Source organism: Vicia villosa, unplaced genomic scaffold (genome assembly GCF_029867415.1).
Source record: "Vicia villosa cultivar HV-30 ecotype Madison, WI unplaced genomic scaffold, Vvil1.0 ctg.000456F_1_1, whole genome shotgun sequence".
In the NCBI taxonomy this organism is placed as follows: domain Eukaryota; kingdom Viridiplantae; phylum Streptophyta; class Magnoliopsida; order Fabales; family Fabaceae; genus Vicia; species Vicia villosa.
This window is the reverse complement of record NW_026705218.1, coordinates 441,720-469,294: the sequence shown is the minus strand read 5'-3', so window position 1 is coordinate 469,294 and position 27,575 is coordinate 441,720. Positions and strand designations below refer to the sequence as shown.

Here is a 27,575-nt window from a genome sequence, read left to right as displayed (position 1 = left end):
TTTTTCACCGCAAAAGCAAACACACACTAAATAGTAATTTAAATCTGACTTTCAATCATTTCTTTTTCAGCCCATTGCAACGAAAATTACTTGCATGGATACAAACCTAAATGCATACTTTTAGAAACAACCAATAAAAAGTGAGAAAATTAAAATTTATTTAAAATTTAATTTCGTTTTTAATTGCCATCATGGGAGTGGTTGGTTTAATGGAGGAGATAGACAATTTTGTTTCAATTTTTTAATTAATGAAATAAATGTGATTGGTTGTGTATAAATTCACGTGTTAGGGTTGTTTTCATATAAATATTTGTTTTGCAACTCAATACTTTAAAATTATAAATAGAAACCTACGACTTATATTCTCTCTCAACAAATCGAAACGTGGCGTGACAACTATAAGCGCATATATCTACTCTTCATAATTATGACTCTGTGATTTTAGTGACGTTATGATGTTGAGAACTTGTGATGCTGATTAAAGTATAATGGAATTCAATCTCACAATAAATTCTTTACTGTTTTGAGACAGACATCCTTTAATTAATTAAAAATTACCTTTTCTGTTTCTTTAGTATTATTGAAAACTTTATGCACATGGTATGGCGGGAATGGCCGTTATTAACAAAAAAATTACCTTTTCTGTTTCTTTAGTATTATTGAAAACTTTATGCACATGGTATGGCGGGAATGGCCGTTATTAACAAAAAAAATCCAGTTCTTTGTTTTGTAGTAAATTGTTAGATGGGAAAGACATCTTATATAATTTGTTCTTAATTAAGATTATACACTTTAATATATTTTTAATGTTCTTGTTGTAGCCGCGTTATTTATTTGATAAATATTAAATATTAAATGTTTGTTGTGAAATATATTATTTGGCCAGTATTATAAACAACAATAAATATTATAAGTTTATTAAACAATCAATGTATCTAATATATAATAATGACGAAATATATTTTTATTCAATAAATATAATAAATATTTTATTGCTTATAATAGCAAGAGGAGGATAAAAGATGGAAAAAAAAGTCAATTGTGTGCAATAAATTAATTTTATCCAATGTCTTTTAATATTCACTATTTTAATTTCTAGTAGAAATAATACTTAATCTATGGCATGACTTCTCAGCACAAACTCTAGATTACTAAAGTTCATTCTCTTAAAAATTAGAAGTGTTAATTTATAATAACAAATAGAAAGCTTGACCAGGATAGCAGAATTTAAATGGAGCAGATATGTGCTTTATTCATAGTGAAAACAACCCATAAATTTCTTACCAGTTCTAGGCATACATTATGACATTTAAATTATCAAAAATTACTTTTTCAATTTTTATACAATTCAAAACTCTAGGCACATGACATGCTCTGTATTAAAAGAATCCAAAGTTTGCTTCAGGGCCGGCCCAACTCATAAGGTTTCATAATACAAATTATTTTAATAATGAGAGACATATCCTTCGACGGTGTAATACCCAGTCCCAGACGACCCTATTCAAATCATTTTTAAAATTCTCTTCAATCTCTATTTCCCCGACCAAACAGTTTATTCTTAACATGTTTTCTCTTATTTCTTCTATACCAAATACATCAATAATTTGATGGAATACTTTATTATAAAAATAAATGCAAATTTAATAATTTTACAAAATCAATAAAGAAAAAATAATGAGGGCAGACCAAACAGTCATAATTATGAAGAGTAAATATGTGCACTTGTAATTGTCGTGCCATGTTTCGATAGACGTGTAACCTGAATCGAGACAGGAATCGCACGGGTATCATACTAGTATACATTAAATATATTTGTGTTTATATATTCTAAATAAATCTAAATTAGTATAAGGTAAATGAGACGTTGTGCATTAAATAACTTTGATTTTAAATTAAAAACAGATTTTTTGTCAAAAATATAAAAATTGACTTTTTCAAAAAAAAATATTCGTTTTATTTTCGAAAATAAAAAAGTCGATTTTTTCTAGAAAAAATTCGATTTTTTTTCGAAAAATATTTATTAATCGTAAACTCGATTTCTTTTTAAAAAAGAAAAAAAATGACCTTTCCGAAAAAAATCGATCTTTTTCGAAACTGTAAAAACTGGACTTTTCTAAAGAAAAAAACAATTTTTTAATCGAAAATATAAAAAGTCGACTTTTTCGAAAAAACCTTTTTTTGTCGAAAATATAAAAAATCGACTTTTCCCTAAATAAATTTGATTTTTTGTTGAAAATACATGAAGTTGATTTTCCGAAAAAAAAAAATATTTTTTTTCGAATATATAAAAAATCGATTTTTTCCTAAAAACTGATTTTTTAGAAAATATAAAAAGTCGACTCTTTCTAAAAAGAAATCGGTTTTTCGTCAAAAATACAATTGTTGACTTTTTCGGCAAAATCCCGATTTTTTGACTAAAAAAAGTCGATTTTATCTTAAAAAATTGATTTTTTTTGAAAATTTAAAAAAGTTGAATTTTGTGAAAATAAAAAAAATCGGTTTTTTTCAAAAAATTAAAAAAAAAAATCATTTTTTAATGAAAAATTAAAAACTTTTTTTTTTATGAAAAATATTTTGTGAAAAAGTTTGGGCCTTGAGGCCTTACTTCAAATTTAAGGGCCTTTATTTTAAGGCCCTATTTATTTTGGGGCTCATTTACTTTTAAAAATTTAGGCCCTTTATATTTTTTGGGGCCTTAAATATTAGGCCCTAGCCCTTTAAATTTACACATCCAAAAGTCATTTTAATAAAAATATTCAAATAACATTTTTCATACAAATCACTTTTGTCGTCAAAGCCAAACATAAATCACATTATATTAAACTCAATTTTAACTAAAACCAATTCTTTTAAAATTAAATTTTTTCACCGCAAAAGCAAACACACACTAAATAGTAATTTAAATCTGACTTTCAATCATTTCTTTTTCAGCCCATTGCAACGAAAATTACTTGCATGGATACAAACCTAAATGCATACTTTTAGAAACAACCAATAAAAAGTGAGAAAATTAAAATTTATTTAAAATTTAATTTCGTTTTTAATTGCCATCATGGGAGTGGTTGGTTTAATGGAGGAGATAGACAATTTTGTTTCAATTTTTTAATTAATGAAATAAATGTGATTGGTTGTGTATAAATTCACGTGTTAGGGTTGTTTTCATATAAATATTTGTTTTGCAACTCAATACTTTAAAATTATAAATAGAAACCTACGACTTATATTCTCTCTCAACAAATCGAAACGTGGCGTGACAACTATAAGCGCATATATCTACTCTTCATAATTATGACTCTGTGATTTTAGTGACGTTATGATGTTGAGAACTTGTGATGCTGATTAAAGTATAATGGAATTCAATCTCACAATAAATTCTTTACTGTTTTGAGACAGACATCCTTTAATTAATTAAAAATTACCTTTTCTGTTTCTTTAGTATTATTGAAAACTTTATGCACATGGTATGGCGGGAATGGCCGTTATTAACAAAAAAAATCCAGTTCTTTGTTTTGTAGTAAATTGTTAGATGGGAAAGACATCTTATATAATTTGTTCTTAATTAAGATTATACACTTTAATATATTTTTAATGTTCTTGTTGTGGCCGCGTTATTTATTTGATAAATATTGAATATTAAATGTTTGTTGTGAAATATATTATTTGGCCAGTATTATAAACAACAATAAATATTATAAGTTTATTAAACAATCAATGTATCTAATATATAATAATGATGAAATATATTTTTATTCAATAAATATAATAAATATTTTATTGCTTATAATAGCAAGAGGAGGATAAAAGATGGAAAAAAAAGTCAATTGTGTGCAATAAATTAATTTTATCCAATGTCTTTTAATATTCACTATTTTAATTTCTAGTAGAAATAATACTTAATCTATGGCATGACTTCTCAGCACAAACTCTAGATTACTAAAGTTCATTCTCTTAAAAATTAGAAGTGTTAATTTATAATAACAAATAGAAAGCTTGACCAGGATAGCAGAATTTAAATGGAGCAGATATGTGCTTTATTGATAGTGAAAACAACCCATAAATTTCTTACCAGTTCTAGGCATACATTATGACATTTAAATTATCAAAAATTACTTTTTCAATTTTTATACAATTCAAAACTCTAGGCACATGACATGCTCTGTATTAAAAGAATCCAAAGTTTGCTTCAGGGCCGGCCCAACTCATAAGGTTTCATAATACAAATTATTTTAATAATGAGAGACATATCCTTCGACGGTGTAATACCCAGTCCCAGACGACCCTATTCAAATCATTTTTAAAATTCTCTTCAATCTCTATTTCCCCGACCAAACAGTTTATTCTTAACATGTTTTCTCTTATTTCTTCTATACCAAATACATCAATAATTTGATGGAATACTTTATTATAAAAATAAATGCAAATTTAATAATTTTACAAAATCAATAAAGAAAAAATAATGAGGGCAGACCAAACAGTCATAATTATGAAGAGTAAATATGTGCACTTGTAATTGTCGTGCCATGTTTCGATAGACGTGTAACCTGAATCGAGACAGGAATCGCACGGGTATCATACTAGTATACATTAAATATATTTGTGTTTATATATTCTAAATAAATCTAAATTAGTATAAGGTAAATGAGACGTTGTGCATTAAATAACTTTGATTTTAAATTAAAAACAGATTTTTTGTCAAAAATATAAAAATTGACTTTTTCAAAAAAAAATATTCGTTTTATTTTCGAAAATAAAAAAGTCGATTTTTTCTAGAAAAAATTCGATTTTTTTTCGAAAAATATTTATTAATCGTAAACTCGATTTCTTTTTAAAAAAGAAAAAAAATGACCTTTCCGAAAAAAATCGATCTTTTTCGAAACTGTAAAAACTCGACTTTTCTAAAGAAAAAAACAATTTTTTAATCGAAAATATAAAAAGTCGACTTTTTCGAAAAAACCTTTTTTTGTCGAAAATATAAAAAATCGACTTTTCCCTAAATAAATTTGATTTTTTGTTGAAAATACATGAAGTTGATTTTCCGAAAAAAAAATATTTTTTTTCGAATATATAAAAAATCGATTTTTTCCTAAAAACTGATTTTTTAGAAAATATAAAAAGTCGACTCTTTCTAAAAAGAAATCGGTTTTTCGTCAAAAATACAATTGTTGACTTTTTCGGCAAAATCCCGATTTTTTGACTAAAAAAAGTCGATTTTATCTTAAAAAATTGATTTTTTTTGAAAATTTAAAAAAGTTGAATTTTGTGAAAATAAAAAAAATCGGTTTTTTCAAAAAATTAAAAAAAAAAATCATTTTTTAATGAAAAATTAAAAACTTTTTTTTTTATGAAAAATATTTTGTGAAAAAGTTTGGGCCTTGAGGCCTTACTTCAAATTTAAGGGCCTTTATTTTAAGGCCCTATTTATTTTGGGGCTCATTTACTTTTAAAAATTTAGGCCCTTTATATTTTTTGGGGCCTTAAATATTAGGCCCTAGCCCTTTAAATTTACACATCCAAAAGTCATTTTAATAAAAATATTCAAATAACATTTTTCATACAAATCACTTTTGTCGTCAAAGCCAAACATAAATCACATTATATTAAACTCAATTTTAACTAAAACCAATTCTTTTAAAATTAAATTTTTTCACCGCAAAAGCAAACACACACTAAATAGTAATTTAAATCTGACTTTCAATCATTTCTTTTTCAGCCCATTGCAACGAAAATTACTTGCATGGATACAAACCTAAATGCATACTTTTAGAAACAACCAATAAAAAGTGAGAAAATTAAAATTTATTTAAAATTTAATTTCGTTTTTAATTGCCATAATGGGAGTGGTTGGTTTAATGGAGGAGATAGACAATTTTGTTTCAATTTTTTAATTAATGAAATAAATGTGATTGGTTGTGTATAAATTCACGTGTTAGGGTTGTTTTCATATAAATATTTGTTTTGCAACTCAATACTTTAAAATCATAAATAGAAACCTACGACTTATATTCTCTCTCAACAAATCGAAACGTGGCGTGACAACTATAAGCGCATATATCTACTCTTCATAATTATGACTCTGTGATTTTAGTGACGTTATGATGTTGAGAACTTGTTATGCTGATTAAAGTATAATGGAATTCAATCTCACAATAAATTCTTTACTGTTTTGAGACAGACATCCTTTAATTAATTAAAAATTACCTTTTCTGTTTCTTTAGTATTATTGAAAACTTTATGCACATGGTATGGCGGGAATGGCCGTTATTAACAAAAAAAATCCAGTTCTTTGTTTTGTAGTAAATTGTTAGATGGGAAAGACATCTTATATAATTTGTTCTTAATTAAGATTATACACTTTAATATATTTTTAATGTTCTTGTTGTAGCCGCGTTATTTATTTGATAAATATTAAATATTAAATGTTTGTTGTGAAATATATTATTTGGCCAGTATTATAAACAACAATAAATATTATAAGTTTATTAAACAATCAATGTATCTAATATATAATAATGACGAAATATATTTTTATTCAATAAATATAATAAATATTTTATTGCTTATAATAGCAAGAGGAGGATAAAAGATGGAAAAAAAAGTCAATTGTGTGCAATAAATTAATTTTATCCAATGTCTTTTAATATTCACTATTTTAATTTCTAGTAGAAATAATACTTAATCTATGGCATGACTTCTCAGCACAAACTCTAGATTACTAAAGTTCATTCTCTTAAAAATTAGAAGTGTTAATTTATAGTAACAAATAGAAAGCTTGACCAGGATAGATGAATTTAAATGGAGCAGATATGTGCTTTATTGATAGTGAAAACAACCCATAAATTTCTTACCAGTTCTAGGCATACATTATGACATTTAAATTATCAAAAATTACTTTTTCTATTTTTATACAATTCAAAACTCTAGGCACATGACATGCTCTGTATTAAAAGAATCCAAAGTTTGCTTCAGGGCCGGCCCAACTCATAAGGTTTCATAATACAAATTATTTTAATAATAAGAGACATATCCTTCGACGGTGTAATACCCAGTCCCAGACGACCCTATTCAAATCATTTTTAAAATTCTCTTCAATCTCTCTTTCCCCAACCAAACAGTTTATTCTTAACATGTTTTCTCTCAATTTTTCTCTTATTTCTTCTATACCAAATACATCGTTAATTTGATGGAATACTTTATTATAAAAATAAATGCAAATTTAATAATTTTACAAAATTGATAAAGAAAAAATAATGAGGGCAGACTAAACAGTCATTATTATGAAAAGTAAATATGTGCACTTGTAGTTGTCGTGCCACGTTTCGATAGACGTGTAACGTGAATCCAGACAGGAATCGCACGTGTATCATAGGTGAATGAGACGTTGTGCATTAAATAACTTTGATTTTAAATTAAAAACAATTTTTTTGTCAAAAATTTAAGAATTGACTTTTTTCAAAAAAAATAATCGTTTTATTTTCGAAAATAAAAAAGTCGACATTTTTCGGAAAAAATTTGATTTTTTTTCGAAAAAGTTTCTTTAATCGTAAAATCGATTTTTTTCAAAAAAAGAAAAAAAGATGACTTTTCCGGAAAAAAATGATTTTTTTAAACTGTAAAAACTTGACTTTTCTGAAGAAAAAAACAATTTTTTAATTGAAAGTGTAAAAAGTTGTTTTTTTTGAAAAAAACTGATTTTTGTCGAAAAAATAAAAAGTCGACTATTTCGAAAAAACTGATTTTTGTCGAAAATATAAAAAATGACTTTTCCATAAATAAATTTGATTTTTTGTCGAAAATACAAGAAGTCAATTTTTCGATAAAAAATGTTTTTTTCAAAAATATAAAAAATCAATTTTTCCGAAAAAAACCGATTTTTTTGAAAATATAAAAAGTCGACTTTTTTGAAAGAAATCGGTTTTTCGTCAAAAATACAAAAGTTGACTTTTTCGGCAAAATCCCGATTTATTGACCAAAATATAAGTCGATTTTCCGTTAAAAAAACGATTTTTTTCGAAAATATAAAAAAGGTGAATTTTGTGAAAATAAAAAAAAAACGGTTTTTTCAAAAAATAAAAAAATTAAATTTTTTTATTAAAAATTAAAAAAAATCATGTTTTAATGAAAAATTAAAAAGTTAATTTTTTATGAAAAATATTTTGTGAAAAGTTTGGGCCTTCAAGCCTTACTTCAAATTTAAGTGCTTTTATTTTAAGGTCCTATTAATTTTGTGGCTCATTTACTTTTAAAAATTTAGGCCCTTTATATTTTTAGGGCCTTAAATATTAGGCCCTAGCACTTTAAATTGACACCTCTAATAACTTCTATGTGTCCACCGCTAGTGAAGTACAAGCCTAAGAGGGGAACTAAGAATAGTAGAAAAAGTCAACCAAGTGATGTGCATCGTGATCCTAGCCACTGGGAGTATACTAAGGGCTTGCATGGGAGTCAAACTACGGATAAATCATGCACATAACCAACTACAAGTCAACCTTCAAGTATGCCGATTGATAGTCAACTGTCCACAGAATCTTCAAGACATGTTTAGTTGTCCCAATTTCCTGATTTCATACATCCATACATTGATGACACTATTGATGTTAGTGACAATGGAAATTATGGTTTTCGTGCTATTGCAGCTTTACTTGGATGAGGCGAAGAGTCATGGTCTTTGATACAGACACAATTAGATACTCAAGTTCACCAACACACTCAATTGTTTTCCAAGTTGCTATATGACACAATTTCTATAGTTAAAAATGTGTTACAAGTAGACCACTTGGGTGTGTAAGGTATCGATAAATGGATGACGATTTTTGATATGGTTATCCTATTGCTTCTAGATACAAAGTCGTATTTGTCTCCCTTTCCAAAAGACTTAACATCACATTTTCCCTATTGCCTTAGCTCCACCTAGGTATACGAGCATACATAAAATCATCGATGTTGGTTTGTTAACAACAATCATTGGGTTCGGGTAAAGTTGAAACCTGATTGTCCACTGCTTCCCATCACTGACCATTGAAGACAAAATTATACTGAAGATGCAAAAAACGAGAATAAGCATATGCGAGTCGCTTTAGGCAATGGAAAGACGAAATTAGGAAGTCATCTTAATTTCTTTTGTATCCTTATATGTAGCACAATTTTTATATGTATATATATTTTATCGTGTATCTTTTTTGTCGATTCAGTTATTCAAGAAAAAGTAATGGAAAAAAGTGAATTTTGGCAATTTGAAGCTATACTGAAATTTCATATTTCCGGAATTTTTTGGTTGATATAAGAAATTTCAAAATTTCCGGTAAGATGGTTCTTCTTGTCGGAAATTTCCGGTACACTCATGTCTCTTGCAATAAAAACTGTAAATTTTATTAAATTTTTGGTATTGTTTCAAAATTGTCAGTAACAGACAATATTTTTTAGAAAATTTGATATTTACATGATAGTATAATAGTAAAAGCACAATAAATAGGGGGTGTCAGGTACAATTAGGGGGAGGCAAGTTAAAACCTTCTAATATTGAGTTTGTTGTCTCGTGATTAGTCTAATTTTGGAACTCCAGAAAATATGAATTTTCACCGGCATGAGTGAGTAATGTATTGGATTCAAAGTAATGTATTGATACGTAATTCAGTTAAAAGTTAAAACGTTAATAAACACGCAAACGGTAAATGATACGAACATAATAATGAATTGTTCAGAAATACCGAAAAATAATACATAAACTGTTCACAAATTACGAAATGTAAAATGATTATATCGGTAAATAAAAAAAACATAGCCTACTGCGTATGCCTAATCCTAATCCCCTGGCCCCTGCTCTGCCTCATGTATCCCGCCACACTTGATGTCTCCCTAACCATCCTCTCTACGATGGCCACCGCTTCAGGACCGCCCCTATCAATGATTCCCTTTACTAGGTGGACCTTTAGGAGCATCCAGTGTCATGATAGGGTGTGACACTGTGTAGAACCATGTCACATATCCTTCTATACAATGCCAACTGTTGGATGCCTGCATCATCTGATACTCCTCTGGCACTGTATCATGCTCCAAATCCTGAAAGATGCCATCGATATGCCGACGCAGAACGATGTCGGAAGAAGCCTGAAATGGAGATTTGTGTATGATCTACACATGGCCAAACTGACAGATGCATCGCTCTGGAATAAAGCTGTCAAAATGGGCTAGCCCATATGGGCCGGCCCACCAGGCCCGAAAAATTATAGGGCTTGGGCCTCAAAATTAGAGCCCATATTTTTAGGGCATTTTTAGCCCAGCCCTGAAAAGCCCGCTACCCATTAGGGCTAGCCCATATGGGCCGTGGGTAGCCCATTAGGCCCGCATAATCATAAATTTAAAAAAAATATATTAAAATTTATATTATCTTACTCCAAAATAACATATTGATTTTTCTCACTTCACTAAATTTTATCTCTATTTTATTTAATCTTTCTCTTTTAAATCTTATACATTAATATAATCAACATTTTTCGTCGTATTATATTAGTTTTTCACTTATAATGAATATTCAAGTATTATTTTATACAATTTAGACATATATTGTATTTAGAAACACATTATAGTATGTATAAGAGATAATATGGTACTTAAAAATGTATTACGTTTAAAATAACATAATTTTTAACTTTATTTATGATAAATATTATAGAGTTTTTATTTTATTTTTTTAAAATAAAAAAGCCTATTTAGGACCCGATAGCCCAAAACCCATCTAGAGTCGGGCTCGGGTAGTAAATCTCGAGTCCATATTATATAGGGCCTTTTGACTCAGCCCTAAAATTTCCAGGGCCCGATAGGGCCGACCCGTTTAGAGTCGGGTAGCCCATATTGACCATAATGTTAAGAAGATATAAGATTTTGAGAATGCTAAGAAGTTCCCTTTTATATTATATATATTGTAGCAAAAGACTACGGCTATGTTTGGATATCATAAAATCAATGGAGCGGAATGGAGCGGAGTGGGATGGAGCGGAGTGGAACGGAGCGGAACGAAGATACCATTCCATTGTTTGGAAATTTTAGGACGGAACAAGATAAGTTGTTCATTCCGTCCAAATCGGAGGGTAAGAAAAATGGTGGTAAGTGATGGAATGGAATGGAATCCATACCACTCTATTCCGCTCCGTTCCATCCGTTTTTAAATTATCCAAACAATAGAATATAATTTTATTCCATCTCATTCCGCTCCGCTCCATCCGGTTCCATCAATCCAAACAAAGCCTACTAGTAGTGGGTAGGTAGTAGCAGCAGCCAGGTGAATGCATTCGTGCGTGGCGTGATTATAGAATACATAGCAAGACCTTTTCATTATTACGTGGAGGCAACTATGAACGAATGAATCACTTTTTTGATTTCTAGTTGACTTTTCCTTTCTCCATTCTCAGTCTCCCGCCTCCGAAATTCCCCTGCAAACAATCTCTCATTCTCCTCGTGGATTCCGCATTTTCAATCTCCTACAGGTTCGTTTCCTCTTCTCCCTCTTCAACTCCTCTCCACTCTTAAACTCAACTCTGAAATTACCAACTTTATTCCTATTAACATTGCAATTAGGTTTTTCAATCAACTGTGAAACGATTAGCTTCTCATTTTGCTTTGTGCAGGTTGTGTATTACATGATCATTGTTTGAAATTTGAATGGTGTTTCATTGTGCTTACAATTACAACTCAGAATTTGTGAGCTATCCAATTCCAATATAGCCATTGCTCAATTATGCTTGTTCAGATATGAAGGAGAAGAGAGTTAGTAACATTTATATGTATGCTCTCTTCCTACCTTTCCTTCCCTCTTATTATTTTGCTTTCAAGAAATTTTCAATTTACTACCTCCGTTTTTTTATGAATATTGATATTTTCACATATATTAAGAAATGTAATCATTACTGTATGAAAAAAAAGAAATTATGAAGGATTTTACATGAAAATGTATTGGATGATGACTCCCAATTTCTTCTCCACGCTTCTAATGTTGTTTTGTTATTCATGTTCTTCTTTCTGAATTGGCAGTCACTTTACGACCGAGTAAGAGTAATTTTGGATTTTGATATTTTTTTTGGACTCTTTTCATTTATTTCTAGGTTGGATGACTTGGACTCTAGATTGTCCTCATCTTCTGATGCTGGAGTTAAAACATTTGGTATTGATAAATTAAGCCATGGTGCCCATGGAAGCGGTAAAACCTCAAGGTCTTTCAAAAGAGGAATGAGAAAAGGATCTGAAGGACTGAAGTCAATTGGCCGATCATTAGGATTTGGGGTATCTAAGGTTGTGTTCCCAGAAGATCTTCAAGTTTCAGAAAAGAAGATATTTGATCCTCAAGACAAATTTTTACTCTTCTGGAATAAGCTTTTTGTTATCTCTTGTATTTTGGCTGTGTCTGTGGATCCGCTGTTTTTTTATCTCCCTGTCATCAATGATTCGTTACGCTGTCTTGGTATAGACCGAAAGTTGGCAGTTATAGTGACCACCTTGAGGACATTTATCGATGCTTTCTATCTTATACACATGGCTCTCCAATTTCGTACTGCTTATATTGCTCCATCGTCTCGTGTTTTTGGACGAGGTGAGCTTGTGATAGATCCGGCACAGATAGCAAAGCGATACTTACGGCGGTATTTCATCATTGATTTCTTATCAGTATTGCCCTTACCACAGGTCAAGAAAATTATTTTAACCTGATTCAATCTCTTTTTATTTTATAGTTTAAGGCTGTGGTGTTTATTTCCTTTGGTTTTAATGATTAATTTGTCTCAATGCCATGCTTACATCTCTGTCATCTCTCACTTTGGGTTGCCAAATTATTCAGGCTGCTTATATATACTTACTGGAAGTTTGTTAAATTAATTCTTATTTTTGGGATTGGGTGTGGTTAACCGATAACAGTTTTACTAGTGAGAGTGGAGTATTTTGTTCACCTTGTGTAGCATGAATTTTCCTTTATAGTTATCAATTGCTTTGAAAATTCTGACAACATGTAATTGTAATCTCTTATGACTAGTAAGTTGTCCTATTGCAACTGAAGTTTATGGAGCATAAAATACTCGATTCTTTTTTCCCTTTCTTAAATTTTCTCTCTTTTATGTTTATGTTTATGATTTCAGATTGTGGTGTGGAGATTTCTTCAGAGTTCAAAAGGTTCAGATGTGGTTACAACAAAACAGGCCTTACTTTTCATTATTTTACTTCAGTACATTCCAAGATTTCTCCGCATGGTACCATTGACTTCTGAACTTAAGAGAACAGCCGGTGTCTTTGCTGAAACTGCTTGGGCTGGTGCTGCATATTATTTGCTATTATTCATGCTCGCCAGTCATGTATGTTTTGTTTTGATTTTACCGTTTAATTTTTGAGTTATTGCTTTCTCATTATTAGTTTATGCTTGCATTTTTGCTATCAACCTTTGTGGTAATAAACTTTGACATGGATTTATTTTGCATCCTACATAAATTATCGATTGCAGATAGTTGGGTCGTTTTGGTACTTATTAGCTGTTGAGCGCAACGACTTTTGCTGGAAGAAGGCTTGTAGTGACAATGGGTACAACAAGAAATTCTTGTACTGTGGCAACCAATACATGGAAGGTTATAGTTCCTGGCAGAATAAAAGTGAAGCTATTCTTACATCACAGTGCTCTACAGATAATGATAATCCACCTTTTGACTATGGGATATTTACACAAGCCTTGAAGTCTGGCATTGTTTCATCTAACAAGTTCTTGTCCAAGTACTGTTACTGTTTATGGTGGGGGCTTCAGAATTTGAGGTATTTAATTTTATTTTCATTGTTAATTTTAATCACTCATATCATGGGAAAAAGATTAAAACAAAACACTATAACATATATGTTTTTTACGATCTAAATACAAGGTTTCTCTTGTATATGTGGCATGTCTTGATTGATTTAAAACTTGAGTAGTGCTAGCAACGCTCACCCTAATACTCTTTTCATCACTTACTCTCTTAATGTGTTTGTTTATGCTAATAAATATATACAACCAAATCCCTTGATTATAGGGGTAAAATAAATCTAAAAATAATATGTACACCAGGTAATAGTATCATAACAGAACTTCAAGTATCACAACGCCCTCCTTCAAGCTGGAGTATATATATATATATCCTATGTACTCATAGATATTCTTGTACCTCTACTTGACTTGGTAAAGGTATCAGCGAGATAGTCTGCTAGAATTCCCAAAAGATATATTGACCTCCCCTCAAAGAACATTTTCACTAATAAAATGACAAGCAATCTCCGTATTTAGTTCATCATTGAAGACTTTGTTAGATGCAATGTAATGTGTAGGACTGCTTGATTATCACTAATGAGAATCATGGACTGTAATTTGAAAAACCTCAAATTGAAAAGAAATTGCTTCAATCAAATAAGCTCCTCACATGTAGTACTAAAAGAGAAATAGAGAAATGTGAAAAGAATTCTTTATCTGTGATGAAATGAATTTCTGAAAAGAAAGTTCAGATTACAATCCCTTATATAGGGTAATTAACCTACACACACCTTAGACTTATTCTACACTCTTGTAACTGCCAGTGCCAGCTGTCCTGAGAAGGCTAACTAACCTTAGCCAAGCTGGTAGGAGAAAAACTAACTGCTGATACTTCTAGAGTACATCAGAATATTATTGGACTCAGAAAATGCCAACTAAGTAAGTCAACCCATTTTTTAATTGCATATATTCTTTATACATTCACAAGTACGAATCATAGTTTAATATTCTGCTTCTGCACTTGATCTAGCAATGCCTTTTTTTCCCTCTTCTTACTGACAAACACTTTTGGGGCTTCTTGGGCATTCATTCTATTATTTTCCATGATCCGTTAAAGCTTTGATATGGCGTGTTCTTCCATGTCTGGGAGCTTTTTTCTCTTTCTTTTCCCTTGTATTCCCATGCAGTTCCATTTCTAAAATTACCTTCTACTTGTGATAGAACAGTCACCTATCAGACTTCGACACATAATTTCAATGATTAAAAGTTACTGACTATATCAACTGTGCATGTTACATTTTTGTTTTTAACTTGATTTTTTATAACTTTGTATACACATGGTTCAGAGCAGTGTTGTCGAATATCTGCCATGGCGGAGATCGATGGCAGTTTTTTGGCTCACCCCCAGGGCTAAATTTGTGAGGGATGGAGGCGCCATATGCGGATATGGCGACGCCAAATGTTGGATTTTTGGCTCTCCACCATGGTCCGCCATCGCTAGCACTGGTTCAGAGTCCTTAAATTTTACCATCTTATATCCAAAGCATAAATGTTTATCATGTTAAGGTGCAATCCCAACATTCTGTGACCTAACTTTTTAGGTCAATACTTGCTGGAATAAATTTTCCCCCATCTAGGCTGCATTTTAGCAGATGGAATGACCAAAAGGCATGCTTTTATATTTTCAATAATCTAGTGTAGAATGATATATTATGTGTCCCTAAGTTTGATGGTTTATATTAAGTTACTGAAATTAGTCACAAATTCATTCTCACAGTTTATTAATTTATTTCACTGCAGTACACTTGGCCAGGGGCTTCAAACTAGCACCTACGTTGGGGAGGTTATCTTTTCAATAGCATTAGCCATAGCTGGCCTTATTCTCTTTGCACTTCTGATCGGTAACATGCAGGTATACTTAAAAATCACCTTATATTTAACATCTTACAAATAAGAATATTGTTAAGATACGAAAGACTAAGAGGCATTTGAATAAACCGTGTGTTTTGTAAAGCACTACGGAGACTTTATTATATATAGAGAGATTACATCTAATTACATGATATAGTCGATGTGGGACTATTCTATATACAAATATTCTTAACACTATATATTTACAAATATCAACACTCCCCCTCAAGCTTGAGCATATAAGTCAAATGCACCAAGCTTGCCACATATATAATTAGTTCTGGGACTTCGCAGGGATTGTAAACACATCTGCTAATTGATCATTGGAGTTGACAAAGCTTGTAACAATTTCGCCTGATTCAATCTTTTCTCTGACAAAGTGACAGTCTATCTCAATATGTTTGGTCCTTTCATGAAAGACTGGATTTGAAGCAATGTGCAATGCAGCTTGATTATCACAAACAAGTGTCATTGGTCTTGTTTCTTCAATTTGAAGTTCTTTGAGCAACTGCTTTAACCAAATGAATTCACATGTTGCCATTGTCATGGCCCTATACTCTGCCTCGGCGCTTGATCTTGCAACAACATTTTGTTTCTTACTTTTCCAGGATATAAGGTTTCCTCCAACAAGTACACAATACCCAGAGGTGGATCGTCTATCAATGGGTGACCCTGCCCAATCAGCATCAGAGTATCCAACTATCTGGGTATGTCCTTTATCTTCATACACGAGACCTTTTCCTGGAGCACACTTGATGTATCTCAGAATCCGGACAACAGCATCCATGTGTTCTTGGCAAAGAGAATTTAAGAACTGGCTTACCACACTAACTGCAAAAGAGATGTCCGGACGAGTGACTGTGAGATAATTCAACTTTCCAACCAATCTCCTATACCTTCCTGGATCAGATAGAGGCTCCCCCTGATTGGGTAGCAGTTTGACACTTGGATACATAGGAGTATCAGCTGGTTTAGCGTTCAACAACCCTGTTTCTTGCAAAATATCCATAGCATATTTCCGTTGGGAAATCACCAAGCCATCTTTAGATTGGGCCACCTCAATTCCCAAGAAGTAGCGGAGTTTGCCAAGATCTTTTGTCTCAAATTGATTCGAGAGATGTTGTTTCAACTGGAGTATTCCCTGCTGATCACTGCCAGTTATCACAATATCATCCACATATACAATAAGATAGATACACCCTTGGGCAGAGTGACGATAAAACAAAGAATGGTCAGCTTCACTACGGATCATACTAAAGTGTTGTACTACAGTGCTGAATCTGCCAAACCAAGCTCTCGGAGATTGCTTAAGACCATAAAGAGACCTTTGTAGCCTACAAACCATATGTGAGGACTCCCCCTGAGCAACAAACCCAGGTGGTTGCTCCATATATACTTCCTCTTCAAGATCACCATGTAAAAATGCATTTTTGATGTCAAGTTGATGAAGAGGCCAATGTCGAATGGCTGCAATGGCTAGAAGAAGTCTAACAGATGTCATCTTGGCTACAGGCGAGAAGGTATCACTATAATCCAACCCAAAAATCTGAGTGTATCCTTTGGCTACCAAACGAGCTTTAAAACGACCGATCTTACCATCTGGACCAACCTTCACTGTATAAGCCAACGACAACCTACTAAAGATTTTCCAGGGGGTAGAGGAACCAATTCCCAAGTACCACTGCTTTGAAGAGCACACATTTCGTCAATCATTGCTTGCCTCCACTCAGGGTGAGATAATGCTTCACCTGGAGTGTTAGAAATAGAAACAGAAGACAAAGAAGACAAACAAGTATACTGCAAAGGGGAAAGACGATGATAACATAAATCAATATAATGTGGAGAAGGATTTCGTGTTTGACGTATACCTTTTCGAAGAGCAATCGGAAGATTGGACTCAGGTTGCGGGATCGGATCCGGTGATGGCGGAGGCGTTGGAGGAGAGTCTGCAATGATCTCAGGGACATGTACTGCCTCAGGAATAGGTACGATAGAAGTGGGTTGGCGACGCTGATATGTTTGAAGTGGGCTAGTAGTGAGAGGGTCAACCGTAAGGCTAGAATGATGGGGGATAATGGAAAATGGGACATCCGGTCCGGAAGAGGTGTAGGAGTACTTTCCTGAAAGGGTTCCGGAGTTACTTGGCTGGACTCGAAGTATGGAACAGACTCGAAGAAGGTAACATCGGCTGATACGAAGTATCGTTGTAGAGTATGTGAGTAGCAACGATAACCCTTTTGGGATCAATGATAACCAAGAAAGATACACTTTAGTGATCGAGCTGATAGTTTATCAAGACCAGGGGAGAGATTGTGTACAAAACACGTAGACCCGAAAACTCGAGGAGGAATTGGGTGAAGAGGAGAGTTTGGAAACAAGATTGAGTGAGGGATTTTATTATTAAGGATAAATGAGGGCATGCGATTAATGAGGTAACATGCCGTGAGCGCCGCATCCCCCCAAAATCGGAGAGGAACATTACCATGGAGAAGTAGGGTACGAGTGGTATCTACGAGATGCCGATTTTTACGTTCGGCTACCCCGTTTTGTTGGGGTGTATGAGGACAAGATGTTTGGTGCAGAATACCATTGGATGACATAAAAATTTGAAATTGTTGGGATAAATATTCACGTGCATTGTCACTTCTTAAGGTACGGATAGACAAGCCAAATTGGGTTCTTATTTCTTGATAAAATTTTTCAAAAATAGAAAACAATTCTGATCTGTTCTTCATTAAAAATAGCCACGTACAACGTGAAAAATCATCAATAAAAGTGACAATACCTAGACCAAAAGGTAGACTCAGTACGCAAAGGACCCCAAACATCAGAGTGAACCAAAGCAAAAGGGGACGCAGCCCGTTTATTGACTCGATTGGGAAAGTGACTACGTGTATGTTTCCCTAACTCACAAGACTCACAATGTAAACTAGATAATTTAGATAAACTGGACACCATCTTTTGGAGCTTGGGAAGATCTGGATGACCTAACTGCGCATGTATAGTGAGTGGAGAATCTGTGGCAGAGCATGTGGTGGATGACGCGGAGAAGTAGTAGAGGCCTTGAGACTCACATCCGACGCCAATAGTCTGTCTCGAACTCCCATCCTGCAAAGTAACAGTACTATTAGTAAAGGTGATAGAACAATTAAGGGCACGAGTTAAACGACTGACTGATAGTAAATTAAACGCACAATTAGGTACATATAAGACAGAAGTAACAGAGAGAGAGAGACGGTAGGATTTGAATAGTACCAATCCCTTGGGATTGAGTTTGAGAACCATTTGCGGCAGTTATACTAGGTAAGAAATCAGAGGTAGAGAGGGAAGTGAAAAGACCTTTATTACCGGTAACATGATCAGACGCACCAGAATCGAGGACCCAAGGACCAAGAGGAGATGATTGAGAGAAGCAAACAGATGAATTACCAGTGTGTGCAACCGAAGCCGTGGAACCAGAGTTTTGATTAGTCTTACACCACTTGAGAAAATCGTCATAGCTTGGTGTAGGATTCTGAAGTGAAGGCGAAGTTTGCATAGTATCTGGATAATCAATTTGAGTTGCATTTACCTGACGTGGAGGTCTGCCATGCAGCTTCCAGCAACGGTCGATAGTATGCCTAAGCCGGTTACAATGCTCACACTTGGGACGAGGTTTGGAGTTGGATGACCCTCCTCGAAGGCGATTTTGATTGTTTCCAAGAGATGCAAGGGCAGCAGTGTCACCTGGTGTTAGAGCAGCAATAGATGGAGGAGAAACCGGGCCAAACGCATGAGGTGTAGCCAAGCGCAACAGTTGTTCACTAACTGTATCATAGTTAGGAACAGTAGCACCTGATAAAATCTGATTACGAACGGATTCGAGTTCTGATGGTAGTCCTTTAAGTGCCATGACCATGAAATATTTACTCTGCTGTTCGGCATGAGCTGTTGCATCTTTTGCGTAAGGCATGAGGGTTGCATAACTTGCTTTCAAGGCATCAAGCTTACTCAGATAAGCTTGCACATCCATATTTTCCAGCTTCAATGTGTTGAGTTTGTGGATGACACTGTATAGAGAGTGAACGTCGTTGGAAAAGACTTTCTTGGCCTTTTCCCATACCTCATAACAAGTGGAGAAGGCTTGGTACTGCGCTTGGAGGTTAGGTGCTATGGAAAACCACAACACGGTACACAGAGAGGCATCTGTTTTCTTCCATTTAGCGAGTTTTTCGGCTGCAACGGCAGTCAATTTTGTGGTTAGGTGCTCTTCATATCCCTGATCGCGAAACCACATATCGACAGTACGAGCCCATATGTTATAATTGGCTGATCCTGTTAGTTTTTCACATGGGATCAGCGGAACTTTAGTAAACGAGACAGAATCAGCGTCTCCCATAGCTTCAAGTTAACAAGAACGGGGCTGTTTGAACTGGATGGTAGAAAAAAACAGAGATCAGGGGCTAAAATCGAGCGGGAAAGGGGAAGAAAAAAAAATCGCGAACAGTACCGCGGCGGTGAACAGTGCCGCAACGATGAACAGTGCTGCGTGATGAACAGTGCTGCGTGATGAACAGTAACAAAGTGGACACCGGAAAAAAGACAAACCGGAATGATGACACGGTTTGCAGAAGGAAATTTCTCACCGGAAGACAGTAGGTCAACCGGGTAAAACACGGCAAAGAATTTCCTCTTAGTAGGCTCTAGATACCATGTTAAGATACGAAAGACTAAAAGGCATTTGAATAAACCGTGTGTTTTGTAAAGCACTACGGAGACTTTATTATATATAGAGAGATTACATCTAATTACATGATATAGTCGATGTGGGACTATTCTATATACAAATATTCTTAACACTATATATTTACAAATATCAACAAATATGAACGATATTGGGTCTTCTGTTATGTAGTGGGACTGTCCTTTGGATTTCCACCAGTTTCTTTTAATCTCAGGTTTTCGCTGATGTAAAGAAGCTAGGTTTCTGTGGTATTGCTCATTATATCATCACAGTTCTCTAGTGTTTATGGCTTGGGAGAGAGTAATTTTTAGGGATAAGTTTACTTTTTAGCCCCCAATAGTTTTCACCTTTTAAAAAAAATGAGGAGCTAAAAATAGTAAATGAGTATAGAATGAGGATTCGAAATAAACGGTTTTCACAAATTTGGCCATAGAATGTCTGTGTTGAAGGGGGGGGGGGGGGGGGGGGGGAGAGGGGGGGGGGGGGGGGGGGGGGGGGGGGGGGAGTCCATTTAGTAAACAAGCTGAGAATTGAAAAGGAATATTATTTTTAATATACTTGAGTGAGTTACCACCAAGCAACATTTTTAATTTGTTTAACTTGAAATTACAATGATAATATCAATAAATGACAAATGCAATTCACATGGAGCAACTAAGCTAGCACTACTTCCTAAGATAACTGAACTTGTTCTATATACAATAAAGCTAAGCTACTTAAAAAGTGGCACATTAATTTGTTTTGATGTCTAGCAGTCTATGACACAATGGACTAGCGCTACTTCCTTACATTTGACACAATAGACTAGCACTACTTCCTTAAATTAAACTTGTTTTACTTGCTCTAGACTTAATCTCTATTTAGAAACTTGAACATTGATATGTCCATGAATAGGTATTACTGGTATGTGATACACCGTTTAAAAAAAAGTTAAGATTTTTCTATAAAATTACTAGAGAACTAAATTGTTCAATTTATAACAAAACATCAGAATAAAAGTTTAAAAAGTAAAAAATAGTGTTAATTACAATAATAAAGAAACTAAAATACTTAATATATTATATTATTGAATGAAAAAACCACAAATTTCACTCAAATCAAAGTATTAAGAAAAAAAATTACCACACTTGTGATACGTGTATCCGGTACGGGTATGTATCTAGCGCAGGTACTTCAACATATTAAAAGTACCCATGCAATTGTGTTCTAACTTCCAACATAAGTTATTGAGCATACTCAAAGGGCTATGGAATTACAAAGTTTGTAGTTCGTATCCATGATTTTCTACGTCAATGAGTAACTTAAGCATCTACTGGAGAGTATAACAGCCAACATGCATTACACAGAAAAACCTTTGTTGTATCAGCATGAAGGATACATATGACAAATTTAATTGAAAACAAGTTTGAGTGTTAGAACCATAAAATATAATAATTCAGAAGACTCAAAGCATAACCTCTGTTTTAGGTTGTGTAAAGCAGGCTCCATATTTCAAGAAACACATGTCAATAATTGTTTCTTTCCAGAAGAACAACCTAGGTCTGGCTATTGGGACGTATCGTTAGGATAGAATAAGGACAATTATTTTGTCTGTAAGTCCATTAGTATTAGTTCATTAGTTGGAAAGGATTGAGAGGAGGCTGGTGGTTAACATAGAAACTACAAAAAATCAGTTTAGGGGAAATATTCTGTACATTTGATATTAGCTAGTGAAAGGACAAATCTTTTGTGAAAGGCCTCTTTCCTATTTTCATTCATTCTATTCAATTTAATCAGATTGTTCTTTCTTCTTCCCCCGGCTCCTAAAAGTTACATTACAGAAAGATTGATCTGCTTCTTCCAGTTGTTTAGTTGGATAAGGCACGTATAGAACAAAAACAGTCATTAGTGGCTAGATTTTCTTGGTGTCAGTTTTTTGAAATTCTAAACTGTTCATGCTAAGATAGAGCAAATATTGTTCTTCGTGAAGGAGTCCGAGTAAATACACATTCGCATATGTACTCAGATACCGAGGACAGAGCAGTGAATGTTATTTCGTTTTTCTGAATAATTTTCCTTATCATTGACTGGCATTGTAAATAACTTTCAAGGTTTGTGTTCATAAATCACGAATATTATTTATAACTGATATAGTGGTTTCTATTTCATATGATTACAGACATATCTTCAGTCTCTTACCATTAGGCTTGAGGAAATGAGAGTCAAGCGACGTGATTCAGAACAGTGGATGCATCATCGTCTGCTCCCACAAGAGCTTAGAGAGCGCGTGAGACGATATGATCAATATAAGTGGTTGGCGACACGTGGTGTAGACGAAGAAAATTTGGTTCAGAGTCTTCCAAAGGATCTTCAAAGAGATATTAAGCGTCACCTTTGTCTGGCTTTAGTTAGAAGGGTATGCTTCCAAACACTTGAAAATTACTCTATTTTTTATCTTGCAAAAAAGTGGACCACAGAAGTTGTACATGAAAGAATCAACATAGTAAATTACAGTAGTTCAGTATTTGGTGAAGAATGTTACATGACACTCTTTTAAACAAATTCTTGAACACACTATATGATTGATTCATACTATCTTAAAAGTAAAGAAGTTTTAAAAAATTAAATTAATTTTAACTGAATTTCTTTTTCAAATAATAGTACGATGATAATGAATGTATTCAACAATGTGTCAAAAACAGTGTGTTGTGAGTTTTCCTTGCGTGGTAATGGTATAACTATTACATTGGAATATATCACAAGCTTCCCAGACAACAACAACCAAACCTTAACAATGCTGCAATGCTCTATCAGATATCATATCTTTATCCAAACTATTAATTTATAGGTCTTTCTTGATATTCTCCCATATAATTTTTCTTGGCCTTCATTTTCCTCTATCAAATGAGCTAACCTCTATTTGATCTACTCTTCTTACTCTAAATCTACAAGTCTACTCCACAAACGCGCAAAATACCTAGTATTTCCACATAGCCAGGGTAGCATTCTCATCTCTATCGTACTGAGTTTACTCTCCTGATGACAGTTTACAGTCCAATACTCTGTCATACAACATTATTGATTTTACAGCTGTATGATGAAACTTTCCCTTTAACTCTTGTAGTATACCTTTTAATCACACAAAATCCGTGGAGTGCTTCTCCATTTTATCCACCCCATTTTAATTTGATAGTTTACATCTTTCATCCTTCTTTATTTCTCTGTGCTTTGTACAATGTACCCAAAATATATAAACATCTGAGTTTGTTAATTTATTAATTGCCTCTCTTGGGTTTATAGGTTCCATTATTTGAGAGTATGGATGAGAGATTGCTTGATGCCATATGTGAGAGACTGAAGCCAAGCTTATTTACAGAGAGTACTTACATTGTGCGGGAAGGAGATCCGGTTGATGAGATGCTTTTCATCATACGCGGTCGGCTCGAGAGTGTCACTACAGACGGTGGGAGGAGTGGATTTTTTAATCGCAGTTTTCTGAAAGAGGCAGACTTCTGTGGCGAGGAGCTTTTAACTTGGGCGCTTGATCCCAAATCTGGCTCTAACCTCCCATCTTCTACTCGAACAGTTAAGGCTTTAATGGAAGTTGAGGCTTTTGCATTAACTGCTGAAGAGTTGAAGTTTGTCGCTAGTCAGTTTAGGCGCCTTCACAGTAGACAGGTTCAACACACCTTCCGCTTTTACTCCCAACAATGGAGAACTTGGGCTGCATGCTTTATTCAAGCAGCTTGGCGCAGGTATTCCAAACGAAAAATTACGGAGCTTCGTCGAAAGGAAGAACCTGAGGAGTCAGAACGAACTCGCAGCAATGCTGGTGGCAGTTCATACAGTCTCGGTGCCACGTTATTGGCCTCAAGATTTGCTGCAAATGCTCTTCGTGGTGTACATCGCAATCGTATTGCTAAGAGTCCCGAGAACATGGTGAAATTACAGAAACCTTCTGAGCCCGACTTCACTGCTGATGATATGTAATGTAACTATTCTCTTATAATGCATGTTTTCATTTATTAACTATTGAATTTGAACTTTGCTATGCAAGGTTAAATGGTGAAATTATCACACAACATTCACTATGATGGAAAAAAGAAATAAAATAGATATCTGTAGAGAGAAGTGAATTAAATATTAATGATTTGAGATTTAAATTTATATATACATTGATGCATATAACCACAATTTTACCGGATTTCAGTCAAAGTGTAAATTGACATTGATAGATATTAAGATGAAAAGTATGAATATGATACTCAAACAAACAAAACTAGAACAGCAAAATGACCTATACTAATTATACCAAAATTTGTCTGATATTATACGGGAACAAAGGAGAAGCTAAAGCTTCCCAACAGTTCTACATTCTAATGATTTCATAAACCTTCACAAGGCATTTATCAGTCAATTTTCACCGAAGAGTAGATTAGCCTCGTAAACCAGAAACATGCATAGAAACCAATTGTACCAGTCACGACGAAGAAACCGTACGAAAGAAGCAGCATGTAGCCAAAGTACAAGACTCCAGATACCGGCTTTGTGATCTCAAGCTTTGTGAAGAAGTAAAAAGTGGCATATAGAAAAAGGTATAGTGCAGAGGAACCTGAAGTGAGGTATGACCTCCACCACCACATGTAGTCTTCACTACAGAGCTGGAAGTAGCAAAGAACAATTGTAATCTCCGCACAAGTAACAAGAAGGATGAGGAACACAATGAAGAGGAAACCGAATATGTAATAAAACTGATGCAACCAGATAGATGTTAGAATAAAGAAAAGCTCAATGAAGACAGCACCAAAAGGGAGTATGCCTCCTATTAGAATAGAGAAGACTGAGTTCATGTACCAAGCTTGCTCTGGGATCTGCCTTGGTATCTTACTAGTCTTCACAGGATCCTCAATCTCAGGCTTCTTAAAACCTATGTGACCACCAAAAAACACTAGTGGAACTGAGATACCGAACCATAAGAAAACAAGAGCGAACATTGTACCAAACGGCACTGCCCCAGAAGATCTTTGGCCCCAAATAAGCGCATTTAGCACAAAGAATATTGCAAAGACAATAGAAGGAAACATAAAAGCTGTCTTGAGTGTGATTTTCTTCCATTCTGTTCCATTGAAGAGCTTGTAAAGACGTGCAGAAGAATATCCACCTATTAGTCCCATTACAGCCCAGAGAAGAAGCATGGCAGTCATCAACCCTCCTCTATTTGAGGGAGACAAAAATCCAAGTGCAGCAAACATCATTGTGACGAGAACCATTCCGAAAAACTGAACACCTGTTCCAACATACACACACAGTAAATCCGAGTTTGAAGGGGTTCTGAAAACATCTCCATGTACAAGTTTCCACCCTGTCTCTTCCTGAACTTCCTCTTGGGTCTCTAATTGATTATACTTTGAGATATCGCGATAAAGCGTCCTTAACATTATCATAGCCACCATACCAGAAAGGAAAAGTACAATCATTAGAGAATTAATAATCGAAAACCAGTGAATTTGATCATCTGTCATTAGAAGATAGGAATCCCAACGAGACGCCCACTTTACATCACTTTCCTGCAAGATGATTACACAATTAAAAGAGACATCGAACACCGAAAATCTAATGCTCATTTCCCCTTTGCCTCAAAATTACGGAACTGACCTGGAACTCAACATCATAGGTGAATAGAATTTCTTTCTTGTCTTCAACCTCTTGAGGAGGTTCGGAGCCTGAGATTAACTTTTTCGCATGCGGATCACAAGTAGTTAAGCGAGTGTTTTCATCCCATTCTCCTTCATATTCATGCTTAACACTGTATTCGTCGGGGGTGATTTCAATTAACAAGTATTATTATTACATTTAAGAAATTAACAAAGGAAATAATTATAACTCAACCTGAAAGGCTTAACCTCAAAGCCTACAATTCTTGAAAACTCTGTTACAGGATCTCTGTGATACTTAACCACGAATGTTAAGTGATTATGGATAAAGTGCTTTTCCTCCTTGTTCTGTCATTATTTGTATACAAGAGGTCAAAATGAATTGAAACAAAAGGACATTAAAAAGAACAGAAAAGTACATTAGTCCAACACTTACTCCAGCATATTGTCCTTTAAGACCAACTAAGAAGCCATGCAGATACACTAAAGAAGATTCCTGATCGGGTCGTCTAAGCGGAACAACCAAAGGAAGATTGTCTAAAATCCTGCGACAGTGCAATGATTTTTATCACACAGACATAAGCGGCGAAAAATAAAGGCCATCATCATCATCGTCATCAGAAACTCACATGTTCACCCGATATTCATCATCTATCTTTTCTTTGAACTCTTTGGCTGTTTTTGCATTAAGAATTAGACGACAAACAACATGGCACATCTGCGGTTCTCTCATTTTAAACTGTTTCAAACATTATAGTTTTTACGCGTTACTAAAAACATATACAATAACCGAATGACATGAAGAACGATAACATGTGGACAGACCATGTAAGGGGAGTTCTCAATCCGGTCACCACGAAGAACTTCCCCGAGATTCTCAGCACTGTCGACAATGTGATCCGGACGACAGTAAGGAATAGAATAATAGGAGTAAGGAAGTTGTGTTTTTGTAGAAGATAGTTTGTTCACTTTCACCCTCAACGGATCTCCCTGTCATGCAAATACATATGAATATTTTAATAGATCTCAATTCTCAAAAATAACAATGTTACATGAAAGTCAATTGCATTAATGACATGCAAATCATCAATGACAGAAGAGTTTGTTTCTAAAAAATAAATACCTTGTGGAAATCCTCGGGTGCAACACCAGGAAGGTAAAAACAAGAAGCAATGTGGAAATGGTGGATGATTTGGAACATAAAACAGACAGAGATCCATAACCTTTTTGCCATGGTTTCGTTTTACCAAACCAAACAACCAACGTTGATCAATCAAACATTTCTCTCTCTGTCTTTCTCTCTCTTCCACTAGTTAGTTTATGTGTCAAGTTTTCTTTCTTTTTTCTTTACAAAAGGATGTTGAAGAATGAAGAGTAGGACGTAGTCGTTGGACACTAAAAAGGATGAACCATATTTACGTACCATAACTCCATAATGCATTAGTTATTCCAACATAATATAGTTATATAACCATATTGAAAAGTATTGCTACGAATTTTTCTAGGAGAGTAATAATTTTTGTTAATATTTTTTTAAATTGTTACAACTCAAAACAAATCAAAA

General features: G+C 33.9%; 2 protein-coding genes across 2 annotated transcripts; one reads left to right on the top strand and one right to left on the bottom strand.

Moving 5' to 3' along the window:
* Positions 1 to 11,322: 11,322 nt before the first annotated feature.
* LOC131628474 (probable cyclic nucleotide-gated ion channel 5) lies at positions 11,323 to 24,528 on the top strand. Its single transcript, XM_058899314.1, has 8 exons — positions 11,323 to 11,480; positions 11,622 to 11,777; positions 12,096 to 12,672; positions 13,119 to 13,331; positions 13,478 to 13,779; positions 15,545 to 15,656; positions 22,537 to 22,773; positions 23,658 to 24,528. The coding sequence occupies exons 2-8, from the start codon at positions 11,746 to 11,748 to the stop codon at positions 24,345 to 24,347; spliced, it is 2,163 nt and encodes a 720-aa protein (XP_058755297.1). The 5' UTR covers positions 11,323 to 11,480; positions 11,622 to 11,745; the 3' UTR covers positions 24,348 to 24,528.
* On the bottom strand, positions 24,515 to 27,357 carry LOC131628475 (transmembrane 9 superfamily member 10-like). The gene is made up of 7 exons (XM_058899315.1): positions 27,135 to 27,357; positions 26,837 to 27,001; positions 26,641 to 26,750; positions 26,448 to 26,556; positions 26,247 to 26,359; positions 26,013 to 26,163; positions 24,515 to 25,924 (listed from the first exon to the last, which is right to left on the bottom strand). Exons 1-7 carry the CDS (start codon positions 27,243 to 27,245, stop codon positions 24,767 to 24,769), a joined length of 1,917 nt encoding a protein of 638 aa, XP_058755298.1. The 5' UTR covers positions 27,246 to 27,357; the 3' UTR covers positions 24,515 to 24,766.
* Positions 27,358 to 27,575: the final 218 nt, after the last annotated feature.